This window comes from Haliotis rubra, unplaced genomic scaffold (assembly GCF_003918875.1).
Source record: "Haliotis rubra isolate DU_JTF1 unplaced genomic scaffold, ASM391887v1 Scf61, whole genome shotgun sequence".
Classification (NCBI taxonomy): Eukaryota; Metazoa; Mollusca; class Gastropoda; order Lepetellida; family Haliotidae; genus Haliotis; species Haliotis rubra.
In genome coordinates, this window is record NW_025767313.1 from 1,018,997 (window position 1) to 1,033,290 (window position 14,294).

General features: G+C 38.0%; 1 protein-coding gene across 1 annotated transcript in view; it reads right to left on the reverse strand.

Annotated features, from left to right (window-relative positions):
• Positions 1-13,505, reverse strand: part of LOC124255850 (fibrillin-2-like) — a 102,553-nt gene extending 89,048 nt beyond the window's left edge. Inside the window, 4 exon segments of the mRNA XM_046689795.1 lie at positions 194-286; positions 657-749; positions 3,807-3,895; positions 12,989-13,505. Coding sequence (XP_046545751.1) covers positions 194-286; positions 657-749; positions 3,807-3,895; positions 12,989-13,113 — 400 coding nt within the window. The 5' untranslated portion in view covers positions 13,114-13,505.
• Positions 13,506-14,294: the final 789 nt, after the last annotated feature.

Sequence of the window (14,294 nt, forward strand, 5' to 3'; positions counted from 1 at the left end):
GTTACTTAAACAATGTTGCAAAAACTGTCAGACTGTAAACATAATTGTGTAAAAATAAGTGCAAAACTTGCAAAGGATGCTGTAAACAAAGGCCTTTTTTTAAGTCCATACACAGCATGTGGACACCAGTTTTACAACAGGCTTCTTGCCTATTTATCTTGATTATATGGTGGATGGTAAATGGTAAGCTAACCTTGCTGGCATTGCTTTCCTGTAAAACCATATGGACATGAACATCGGTCCTGCCCAATGCACCGTCCACCATTCACACAGGGCTGATTACAGGCTATAACAGAAAACATGTTTATGTATTCTGGAACAACTCAATAATTAGGCAGTGCTTAAAGGATTTGTGTTGATCATTTGTGATTAAGAATCATATCATTAAGTGCAGTTCAATAAATAGTGGTTTTTTTCAGTGTAAAGTACAGATCAATGACTATCCAAATGTTTAAACTTCTCAATCTCGAAACAAATTAAATAGAGATGAGAATGTGTAAAGAATCTTGTAATATATCATGGAAAGTGACAGAAAGAAACACAAAACTTATTAACAAATTCAGCCTTTTTCACCAGCAGAAAGTAAAGCAGAAAAATCCCCATACATGTGCCACATCCTGACACGGCTATTTCATACAGCTGAAAGTAAATCTTACGTGAACAGGAAGGTCCGATTTGTCTGTTTTGACACAAGCAGACATTTGGCCGCATACATCGACCACCGGATCCACAGCCAGATATGCAGATAGCTGCAATACAAACACACATTACATATCACTGTGTGTTGGCTGTTGTTATGTGAATATTGTCTTTGTGTTGGCTTGTTGTTTTTGTAATTCATATTGTTTGTTAAATAAAGGGGAACACTGTTTTTGAAATATGTTGCTTACTCCAAGTCTTCAGCATAACCATCATCTGCTACAGTGATGACTGTCTCAATCTAATGAAATATTATTAATTTGACAAAGAAAAGAGTCTGATAGAGAATACAGATCAGTATCGGATGAGCCTTTATCAAACAGTGTAGCCAAAGTAGACATGTACAACCCTTTCACTACTAATCCAACTGAAGCAAGTGAAAAATAGAAAGCACACAATACTTTGCATATTATTTTACCAAATGACTTTAGATGATTGTAATACTATACAGGTAATAGATGTAAGCTGTATGTTGGTGAGTGTTCGACTACTATAAATATGATTGGTGTAACATTCATGTATATTATTAGGTACCTGTATATAGTGACAGTGAAGGTAGCTCCTATTAAATCTCATTAGGTTTGTTGTCTTGGACGTGGGATATATGTTCTTAAGCAGAGTATAAACTGTGGATCATGTCACATTTGTCAGGAACTATATAGGGAGTACAAACACTGCAGATAAGCTGTCTGAGACAAGGTAAGATTGTATGAGGTCATTACACTCTTCAAGTAATTTAATTTAAGATAAATTGATTTTGAATACACATTTTGTGCCAGTTCCAAGTTACACATCCTGTTTCATATTTAGGCATACTGGAGGTGATGCCAATTTCAGGAGGAAAATAACACCGCCACAAGAACAAAAACATAACCTAACACATATCCCAGTTGATAATGTTTGGCTCATATGTTCCATCACACTGATTTACAGAGATAGCATACTTATATATAATGTCTTTCAGGATCGCTGCTTGTGTGCTGAATTAGGCATAGCCCAGACATTACAGTATGTATAGTTCAATAAATGAAAGCAACAAAAAACTTTTCCATAATCTCTACAGATTCCATTGCATAATTCAGACTATATCTAAGCATGTGTTTATGAATGACTATTAAATAATGATGATACCATGACGATATACAGACCTATTTTTGGCACCCATCACAAACACAAACAAAAGCATGTATTTACCTGTAAACATACATGAATATCTGGTAGAAGTTGAAAAAGGGAATTGTCAAGGACTTCATTTTTGTCACTGATGTGTCATATTTTGAAATTTCCTCATGTGTACCATAGACCTTTTGAAAACTTTGAAAACCTTGAATGTAACCCTCATGAAATAACTTTGAAGAAAGATATATATGATGATCTGAGAAAGAACATGCATGACTGTCCCTCTAAAGTTGTGGAAAGTAGATGCCAATAGCCAGAGCTGATGGAATATTTCTTGACATAAAGCCTGAGTTGACTATTGTAAAGTTGAAGTCATTCCTCGTTCTTGTCTCTATGAGCCCGTATGCATGGATCTAAACATGACTCAAATGAGGTGGTTTCAGATGTTCTTCTATTTAATGTTCAACTTGGTAAATCAGTTGAAGGTAATCTTCAATGAGACATTTATGAAACAGTTTCAGATCATCCATATACCTGCAGTTCAAGGCAAACTTCTTGGACAATTTTACTTGTTTTGATTTTGACAATCTGAGAGGATTAGCTGCAGTTAAATTGTATGAAGAAACAACAAGGTGGGGAGTCCTTGTACTTGTCACTGATGTACTTGTTCAGCATTTCATATCTTGTTTCTTCAGTAAAGCCTCATTTTTTGACATAATTGTCCTTCACCTTTGAAGAGATCTAACTGTACCTATGTTTAGCATGTCCAGTGACAAATACTTTATGGGGTGGTACAGTAGTGTGGAAAGTGAATGGAAAGATTGACATAACTGAACTTTGTATTTTTCCTAAACAAGGCAAATCCTTTGAGTTTCTAAAGAATCAACATGGTATTAATTCCACTTGTCTCAGATATTTTGTGTGAATATCAGAAATATCAGGTTTTCCTTTTATTGTATTAACTACTAGGGTTAATCCTTGAGAAAGGGATTTTCAATTTTTCTCCTCAAAGAATACTAATTGATACTATTTATTAAAAATCTGTCCTTTTGAACCTGAACCATTACCTACGTTAATTATGTGTTACACATTTAATCCTGAGTATTGTTCTTAAATTTACACATCAAAATGCTTATGTGTAAAATTCTGTTAAGTCAATTCCTCCTACTATATGTACCATTAGGAGAGGCTGACCTTATTTTGCTATCTTGCTTATTCTCCTAACATTTTAGCTCTGTCATATGGAATCTCAGAATATGGTTTGATTACACATGTTTCAGTGTATAATCACAAATATATTTTGACATATGACAAAGAGTACATTTACAAATCTGACAATTTCATGAATGATTTTTCCTCATCTTGTGAATGAATATATATATTAGTGCACAGGATCCCATAAGGAAATTCCATCAAATCATCTGTGTTGATTCCATGTGGTGTTTTGTGCATCCAAAATACCTCATATTTGTGTGGTGGTCCAGTGGTCAGACAACATCTGAATACTAGTCATCATCATAGTTCCATGCCCCAGAAATGTAGCTATTTTTCCTCAATCTCCATGAAATCATTTGATGGATATTTAGCTGTTTCAATCAGAAATTGACTAATAAGTGAAGAAGAGGGTGTACATGAAGTCTTTATATTGGCAGTTGATTTTCAAAAGCAGTAAATGAGAAAGAAAAATGTATTTGTATTTCTTGGTTGATGATTCCTTGTTCCAACATAGTTAAAATTGTTTTAATGTCTTTTGTAGAAAATAGAAATACCAGTCTTCTGTTAATTCAGTTTTATAAGATACATTCAGGATGAATTAATGCACAACAGGTGATGAGAAACCCTGCTTCAGAGGGTAGTGACCAGAGGATATGTAGTCTGTGCACTCAGCATTCCAAGCCAGGAATGTGGACTACTTCACAATGGCTCACAGAAGGAAAATGTGTGTCGTGATAATATTGATGTTATGACTGATAAACATGTGTACTCACGGACAATGCATCTCCGACTGTTGTTGGGCTGAGACCACCCTGGGCAGCACCTTCTCTTGAATCTACTGGGGCCTGGACACGTGTTCCGTCTGAAATAAGAACAACCTGAATTTGTTGCTGAAACAAGGCATTGTTCATTCAAGATCACCATACCAAATTCGAAAGCCAATATCAAATTTATGTTTAGAAAGATGTAGCCAGGATGCTGTTACAAGTGTGAATGATAGAAAGGTCCTCAGGCTGAAAATAAACCCAAACGAATAGTTTGCCAATAGTTGTACTCAATTCACTTAATTGATGAAAGTATCGTTTATAGCTTCATTGTAATGAAAGTGCCAGACGCATACATGCAAAACAATATCAGTCATAGGCGTTAGACATCTGTTGACCTGTTGTAATCTTAGGAAAAGGAAGCACTATATTCACGTTTGGGGACCATGAGCATTATTCTGCAGCACATGTCACTCTTCTGGATTTGCAACACTAAATCTAACATTACATTGCTTACATTTCAAATTGGTTGTTGATAAAATGTAAAAGTTCGGAAACATTCAACACTTCATAAAAAATAGGCCACTTAGAGTGAATGATAGTCTGTCTCACAGTCCCTGAACCACATTAATTTCCCTACTGCCAAGCCCTCTCTGCAGTGCTAAAGCCTTAAATAAAGCAAGTCTAGATTTCCCAGGTTCTGAATCTCTGGTCTCCCTAGGGCTCCTTTTCAATATAAATGGGCTTGTTTGTTACTATCAAAATTATATATTCAGAGACTAAGCCTTAGTCTACTCATACCTATGCTAACGTCCGTTCAGATCTTAATGTCTCACTCATATCCCGTTGTTTTTAGAATACGTATCATATGGTAGTGATTTTCATGTTTCAATGACTGTAACGACTTTCACATGGCCATTTTCACATGCTTTCGATACATTTTTTTCAGTAAAATGATTGCTGTGTGCCAAAAATATTATTTTTTCTAGAATTAAAGCAAGTCTAGATTTCCTCAGGTTCTGAATCTCTGGTCTCCCTAGGGCTCCTTTTCAATATAAATGGGCTTGTTTGTTACTATCAAAATTATATATATATTCAGAGACTAAGCCTTAGTCTAAGTGAATGAGTGAGAACTGCTTTAACGCCTGATCAGCAATATTGCAGCTATTCGCAGCAAATGTCTTGTAGTTTACAATATATTGAACAAAATACTCACTTAGAGTAGGCCAATATCAATATTAAAGTTTTTCTTTCACATTCTAGATATGCCTGGATAAAAGTCAAAGTTGGCCGTAAAATGGATTTGTAACACTCAATAGATATATCACGCTTCAAAACACAGCCAAAGAGTAACTACCGAATTCGACACGTTGATATTGCTTCGATGAGCAACCTTGTCTAATACCCATAGACAGATCTCACGACCCTTTCTTAAGATGAGTTCAAAAGATGATATTTTATCTCAAACGCTCTATATTTAAGCAACAGGGTTATTGTTTGTCATTTTGGTTAATCCGTTTGCGAAAAAACCCGGATATTCAGAACAAACGAGTTGTTAAGAAGTTATACATGGATATAGTACATGAGCCAATCTGGTCTTTGAGGATTTGATCGTAGTACTTCCAATACGTTTAAAAGAAATCATTGCTTAAATCATATAGGGAGAGTTTCAAACCCCTGTTGTTTCTGAGAAGACGTTGATATCCCTTGATTGTTACCTGACCTGGACTGTAACCAAGAAAGGTTATTGAGACACAATTTCAAAACGAAATTCCTTCATATGTTTAGGGTTTTCATGGGGCTATGTCAGTGCTGTTAGAGTATTCGACACTCGACTTTCATAGCACAGTGACTTAAAATCCCCCAAGTTGTTGGCCAGATTTACGAATATTTGACAGAATGTGATATATATTGTGAAGCCAGCAATATTGCTTACATCAGCGTAAAGTTACACATAAACAATAAAATAACAAATTTAACTACTACTGTAATTTCACTATCACCAGTCTGTGTCATTTCAGTCACTGCATTGATGGTTGTGATATGTATGTCAGCACTACTTCAATGTATCCTTGAAAACAGAATCAGCATATACACCTTTATGGTCAAACTAAACGATCAGGTAGAACACCCTTACATAATGTTCGAACCACCATAGCCCGTGACGAAATGGGTGATAATTACAAAAGTATTCATATCTTTATAGCTGCAACAAGCCTCCCCAACAGGGGTGTGTTCAAACATATCCTGGCATAATGTACATTCCATTGATATAATTCTGATTTTGTTGTGCTTGCATTAATTTATGTCGATGATAGTATTATCGAAGAGCGTATACGTTGGATACCTAAATGGAATTAAGTAATGGCTTGGGCACTGCTGGAAATAATGAAAACACTGCAAAGAAGATGCTTTTTATCTACATGTCGCGTCGTGTTCGTATATTAGTTTTTCTCTGTATTCGTAGCTACAGTTTTAGAGTAGTTTATTTCTGAAATGATTCAATGGTAGACGAAGGCTTCAGTAATACAGCGTGACCGTTCGTGACATATTGGGGATTTAATTCAGTCCTCTACGTTAAGTCTGGTGTGTTGGAAACAGGTGCCCCCAAACCAGCCGTAATTCGAGCATGAAAGCATCAGCTTTTACATCCCTATACAAACAGAATTAATTACAACTTATCTACTGTTCCAACAGTATTTTATCGCCTTTGTATATTTACATCATCATGGTTTCGTGTCCTAAATAATCTTATGCGTAAATGGGAATGCTGGCGAACAGCTGGCGAAGCAATGCAACTTGAATGGAATGAAACGTTACTGTCAAGCGTGATTAAAAAGTGTTTAATTTATTGCATGCTAAAAACAGTTATGCGGAAATGTCATCGTCAATATTTGCGCCAATTTCACGCTTTTTCTAAGAGCACTTCACGGATTTCTATCAGAATTGTAGCATTTCGGTTTCATCAAAGAAAAGGTGAACATGGTAATATTGAAAAATAATCGAAATTTGATTTCCTCAACATTCTGGACAAAGTTCCTTGTCTAACTCATAAAATATACAAATCTGTGCAAGATAAAATCAGTTTTAGTCAACCCTTCTTATGTTGACAAATGCTATTTTAACATAACCCAAGAGACAAATATATGTAATTCAACAAAATGATTTGTAAACTTTTCAAACCAATTTCACACAACTTCATTACAGCACCAGAAAAAATGACCAGATTTTATCATGGCCGCTGTGCAGCCACATTTCTTCTATTTCCTGGGCTAGCCTTCTCACACCGGAAAATACTTGAAAACAGCAATCAACCACAGAATGTATGCCGTTCAAATAGTCATGCTGACATTTTGTTTATCAGGCTATGATATACAGAGCTTTAAAATACGTATTTATGAACAGAAGGGTGGATTTGTATATATGTACGGGATCTGTCCAGGCAAAACGACAGACAAAAGTTTGGCGCCCAATGATTAGGCATATTGCATTACATTGCAAGAAACCATTTCACAAACATAAAACATATTGTCTGAATGTGGATTTATGTTATAACAGAACCGAAGAAAACAAACGCCCTTTCATTTGATGTTCAAAATTTCAATTAACTCAAGTGATAATGCACAGGATGTTGGTTAACAAATGGCATCATTCCTTATTTCGTGAAGATAACACCATACCGCTGGTAATTAGACACGCCTTCGCACACTGACTATAGCCATTCTTAGCGACTTGTGCTGTTCACTCACACCCTTATATAGCCAATGTTACATAGTATATACTGTTGTATTTGTTGCTCACCGTCAGTAACAAGCCCGGCAAGACATTCACTGTGCATTGAATTCTGTACTATTCTATACCGAACGGGATTTATGAATAGCACCATGTCAAAAACAATATATTTTTGTCTATGCAATGTTATGTTATTCAGATATCACGGATGAATAAGTGAATGTTGCTGAACAATAAGATTCATGTTTTTAGACTATCAAGGTCAGGTAAAACAGTGGTTGATGACATAAGCAGCAATCTACTCCACTGCTATCGATGGCTCCAAATCAGTCTAGTCACACATTTAAATTTTAATCCCCATTGAAGTCGCTCTCCGGACAAGGAGGATACAGCCTATTGTGTTCTGGAATCCTTATCTGGCCATTTTAAGTGTACGATTTCATTAAATATAGGTGTAAACTTCAAAATCTAAGGATATATTTGTATTGTATATATACTCATGCCAATAATGGTTGTCACCCCCCTGCCCACCACAACCCCACACACACCGCACACCCACACCCCCCTCCAATTAAAACACTGAAGGGGGCGACAACCATTATTGGCAGGAGTATATTTAAAGTTAAACATTTGGACATTTATTAGATGTGCATCTAAATAAATCAATGTACACACATATAAAACCAATTTCTGTAATGTCCGTTGGTACTGATGACTTCTAAGAATGGGGAAACAGTGCTATCTCTTCTCATATCAAGTGCCATAAATTAGACCAATGAAACAGACCAATACATTTTGTAACAAGCGTGTGTACCGTATGGAGCGTGTGAAAACATGTTCTATTGAAAAACTAACCAGGTGCAACATGTCACAGTGACCTTTAGACGATATAAAGTGAACCACATTCTGACCTACTTCACTAGCTTCTTTGGAAGTCATTTTCACAATTTTCCACGCTCATTCTTAGAACAATGTAAGAATCAAAGACCTGCCCCTCCCTCTTCCCCATATTTTCCTTTCTGAGAAAGTACGTATAATGTCAAGATAGTAATAATTTGATCGTTCGGCGTATTCATGCCAAGAAAACAAGTATCCTGCACGCGGAAATATACTTTGGTGGTCCAGAGACACGCCTTTGATAATCGGAATAGACTGTTTTAGTTCGTAATGAAACACGATACACCTTTGAAATAGACCCCTCAATATCAACCTCGTATAATCTTTGAAAACGTGGGAAATGTCCATAGCATTAGTTGGTCATCTTGATCTTCGTATGATTCCCATAAAAGAATAAATGTGCCTACACTGAACGGAAATTTCCGCGTGAGAAGATGGATTGGAACCAAAAAAGAACAATGATAATAATGGTAATGCCAAGAGTCATTCAGTCAGCGTCGCGAGTACTGATGTACCAGCAATCACTAGCTATAATAAGATATATGTCACGTTTACACGACATACATGAACTACTAGTGACAAACAAGTATTTTGCAATATATTCTTGGACGGCACAATGCAGGAATTTGACTATTCATAAATCAAGAATGTTTTTGAGCATTTTGAGTGCGTCCTACAAAGGCCAACAAAGGTATGTGTTAATCATTTTTGTGAAATTAGTAATAATGTGCCTCTTAAAAGTCATGACCTCAAGATATGTATGATTACATGTATGCTGCAAGTTATGTTTGTACCCAATAGTGACCCTGTATTTGCTATACTGTCAGCCATTGTGTCCATACCTAATGTCCTGGGTGCCGTTGTACAAACCAACCTTAGCGCTAAGGCTACCTTAAGCCTATGTTAAGGTATGGCAGTTACGGTCACCTTAGCGCTAAGATCGCTTTGTACAACGGCACCCTGGGCCTCCTTTCACAAAGCACTAAGGTGATCGTAAGTCACTAAGGTAACCTTAGTGCAATGTTAAAGAATGAGAGTTAAGGTTAACCTTAGTAAGGTTGCTTCATGAAAGGAGTCCATGATAAAGGACCGTCGTCCATAGCCCTTGCACGCACGCACACGTACACGCACACGCACGCGCACGCGCGCATACCTTTCAAATATATAATGAATTAATATAACTTATTTCAAGGTTAATTATACACATATTTGTTATCGAAACAAATATGTTACTGTCTCTTTGTTATTTGAACTCTTATTGCCACAATGATCAAAGATGAGAAACACTTAAATGACTAAGTTTCGACCAGATGTGCCCCGACAATGCTCTGTGAGCATAGTTTTCCCATAACACGCTTGACTTTTCAATTGTCTCTATCGCCAGCGGGGTTCTGGAAGGAGACTTATTTGATGGGCATGAGGTTGGCACCTGTCCGTCATCGTGGAGTAGTTGGTCAGTGTTTACATCCTAGTATTTAGCATGAGTGCCTCCCGGGGGGAAATATTGGTGTCTTGTAACGGGTGACGAACACAAGACCAGACGGCCATTTAAAACGGGCGACAAACAGTGGACCGGGCGGCCAGTCAAACCGAGAACTGTGCTTGAGTGTGTCGCCGACTACAGTAACCATCTCAGAGTTACGGCATGCTAAAGATGTCGTTACAGTAAGAGGTAGCACGAAGCAAAAGCGATTGTATCTTTTTAACAGAGCAATTCTTATGGAAAAGTATTTTCATCTGTATCTTTACTAAAATATCAATGAAGTTGGACTGAGGTTCGTGTTTTTGAAATTATGTAACACAGATGAAGCTTTTTCTTTGCAAGATAGCGTGCACACTTTGTTGCTGGTCACATTGGCATAACGTGGCCATATTGCCACGATATAATGATGTACATCCAATGATGTGACATATGAATATCACAGGTATACATATCGTGGCGTTACACCACTTTAATACCAGAATGAGTCCAGATCGACAGGGGGTCGTTTTAGACCGCCAAAACAGACTGTATGAAGTTGTATTTTCTATTAGACCTTGTTTTGACACAGAAACAACATTCCATGCATTTTTAAAGTTCACATACACTTGAACGAAATAACAGCCCAATAAGAAGACGCTAAATCAAAAGTTAAATCTCACTGCAGATGACTCGACCATCAAGCTGGCAACTGAGAAATGTGCACCTATTGCAGGGGAATCACCCATCAGTAGTCCCAGCACAGTTGCGTTTCCAAAAAATAGGTGAAGAAATGTTCCTTTCATTGAAACACTTCATAGAAAATTGGAACCAGATCTGTGTTATCTTTGCAACGGGGTAATGTAAATATTTATAATAACATCTTACAGCTTCTTGATTATGTTTTATGTGTAGAGTTTGACCCTAAACGCGTTGCTCACGGTGTACCAAATACGACGCAGTGTTAAAACACGAACCCATGTTTTTAAGTCTCACGTCGACCATAGCAAAAGAAGTGGCAACAAATAAGGAAATACACACAGCAAAACAAGGCTGTCTTTAAGGAAACATGCAATTTTATGGATAACATCTTCTTGTGTAGTGCATTTGGCGACATTTCGATGTATATTCTTATACCGTTATCAAGCTGGAGTGACTCCAACCATGTGATAAGAGCTACGCATGTATGACGTTGTGACAGGATGTCTTTACATCATAACCCTTACAACCATAATACAAGGTTTTTCACTATTCGTCAGCAAGCTTTCATACACCTCATATAAAACGTGTTATTAGATTCACCAAAAAAAAAATACCCAGCATGAGACACACCAGTAGCCACTAGACTGACGCTTGGTCTCTGAATATATATAATTTTGATAGTAACAAACAAGCCCATTTAAATTGAAAAGGAGACCAGAGATTACTGAACCTGGGGAAATCTAGACTTGGTTCATTTAGGGCTTTAGCATTGCAGAGAGGGCTTTAGCATTGCAGAGAGGGCTTGGCAGTGGGGAAAATAAGGTGGTTCAGGGACTGTGAGACAGACTACGGTCTATTTACTCTTATTCAGATGACAAACAGTAGAAGGTAATGAGTGAGTGTGTGAGTTTAGTTTTACGCCGCTTTTAGCAATATTCAAGCAATATCACGGCGGGGGACGCCAGAAATGTTCTTCACACATTGTACCCATGTGGGGAATCGAACCCGGGTCTTCGGCGTGACGAGCGAACGCTTTAACCACAAGGTTACCCCACCGCCCGAAGAAGGTAAGGACATCCATCACTGACTATACCAAGACAAATAGAATAGACATATCGAAGATTGATTCTTTCGGTCCTGACTACATGTAGATTATAATTCTACGAGTAATGAAATTTATCCCACCGTTCTACTTTAAAGAATGACCTTTGTAGGATGTGCCAAGGTGTTCATGACAGTATCTTGTCTTTTGTTTGGTGTCACACACGTGACTGTGGGCAGTTGTTTAACTTTTTTGAGTTCTCGACAGGACTTTTCGTACTCCTTATGTACAAACAATGGGAATGTTTTAATTCTAAAAAAAATAATATTTTGGGCAAACAGCAATCATTTTACTGAAAAAAATGTATCGAAAGCATGTGAAAATGGCCATGTGAAAGTCGTAACAGTCATTGAAACATGAAAATCACTACCATATGATACGTATTCTAAAAATAACGGGATATGAGTGAGACATTAAGATCTGAACGGACGTTAGCATAGGTATGGATAGACTAAGGCTTAGTCTCTGAATATATATAATTTTGATAGTAACAAACAAACCCATTTATACTGAATAGGAGCCCTAGGGAGACCAGAGATTCAGAACCTGAGGAAATCTAGACTTGCTTTATTTGGGGCCTTAGCACTGCAGAGAGGGCTTGGCAGTAGGGAAATAAATGTGGTTCAGGGACTGTGAGACAGACTAAGGTATGAGGACCAAGCGAAATTATAGAGAGGTCCTCCATACATGCTGAGTCAGCTTGTATAGGCTGGCTAGGACAGAAGACGTTAAGGCTACGGAAATATATACATGTACGTCGTTTTGACGTTAAACAACACTGCAGAGTGAAGTCCCGTCGAAGTTTATGAAACACAAATAACCGACAAGCTCCCTTCAACACTTATGACGAATTCATATATATCATGACACTTACGACATGTTCATAGTGTGTTGTTATCAACACAAAATGGAACTGCAATATATAAAATAAACATGACATGTAACCCAATCACACAGTTTATCTGTTTCATGTTTGATTGTCCTGGTTGGTACGTCTGTCAGAACTTTCGGTAGGAATTGCAAAAATTCCTTGTTTGGTTTCAATGCATGTATGAATCTTTCAAAGCTTGGTGATATGAACACCAGATGTGCAATAGATTCATGAAACACAGGTCTGATATGTATTACTGCATAGTGGATGTAACGTTTGCATGTATATACGAGAAGCGTTCAATAGGCTCAGCTGATGTTTTATTAACAGAAACGATATACGTTTAAAGTTTTTGAACATTTTATAATAACATTGCTCCGTATAGTAAGTAGGTATGCCGTGTATAATTTCCTCATATTGATGCTTACCCTGAAGGGCCATCGTTCTGAATCTGGCTTCTTCGTTGCGACGATGGTTTTCTGCCTTCAGCTTGCACCACCACCAGCAATAGCAGCAAAACGAACATCGTCACATCTTCCTGCAACTTCATCATTTTTTACACAGATGTCGAACACCGAACTCCAAATTGAACATCAGCGAAGTTCCAATTCTCATAGACTGTCACCGTCACTCATAAAGGGCCACTGTGGCTAGCCAACAAGTGTTTGGGGGTATAACCTAACGACACCTGCTAGCACTAGAGTAAGGACCTAAGCAGAACGTCTGAAGAACCGCGGCACCCCTCTACAGCCAAACAGCCCAGTAGACCGTTGGTTAGAGAAGGAAGCAGGACTCCCAATAGAGGGAAACCAAGCGTTCAGTTCACCGCAAAATACCCCAACGACGATAAGATGAAATTCCCCCACTTGGGATAAGTAAACTTCTCCGCTGGAGGCCTGGTTGTTATCAGGGAAACTTTCACTGAGGTGGCATGCACGCAGTTAAGCTGTTCGTAGGAACTTGTCGGAGTTAGACCCCTCACTGCACGCTCGCTAGCCCAACAAATTTGAGAATGGCTGCGCCCTCAAAATTCGCTGAGGCCCGTTTCTTACTCTTACCCCCATGCCCTGAATAGCCGAGTCGACTGGCTTTCCACATGGAGTAGATTAGCTGATAAATTACTCGTAGGGTACAGCGCATTATGTCAACATAAGCCTATTCCCCCGTTCTCCTTTAGGAATGCGAGCAGGGGGATTTGCAAGGGGAACTTTTAAGAACAAATACCGGGTAAATTAAATTGGTTGACATGTTATTGAAGATAACCACTAAGAATCTGGTTGAGAATGTTGACATTGGGAAACCCGTACGTATGATCTAGGACACATACGCCGATAAGGTATGTGTATTGTTACGGTATCTACCTTGGTGATTATGATAATGTCACAGATCACCGAGTCGAAGTGAAGGCCCTAAATGTGCTTCCACGGGTTCATTATCATCCGTTGTTGGCAATAAACTTTACGGTTCTGAACTCGTAGACGAACAAATAATAATCATAGATATTCCTATTTTTACGAGCAATTACATCTAAACCGCATAATTTTGTATAGAGATGCAAGTGAGTGAGTGAGTGAGTGAGTTGGGTTTGACGCTGCTTTTAGCAATATTCCAGCAATATCATGGCGGGGGACACCAGAAATGGGCTTCACACATTGTACCCATGTGGGGAATCGAACCCGGGTCTTCGGCGTGACGAGTGAACGCTTTAACCATTAGGCTACCCCACCGCCCCAT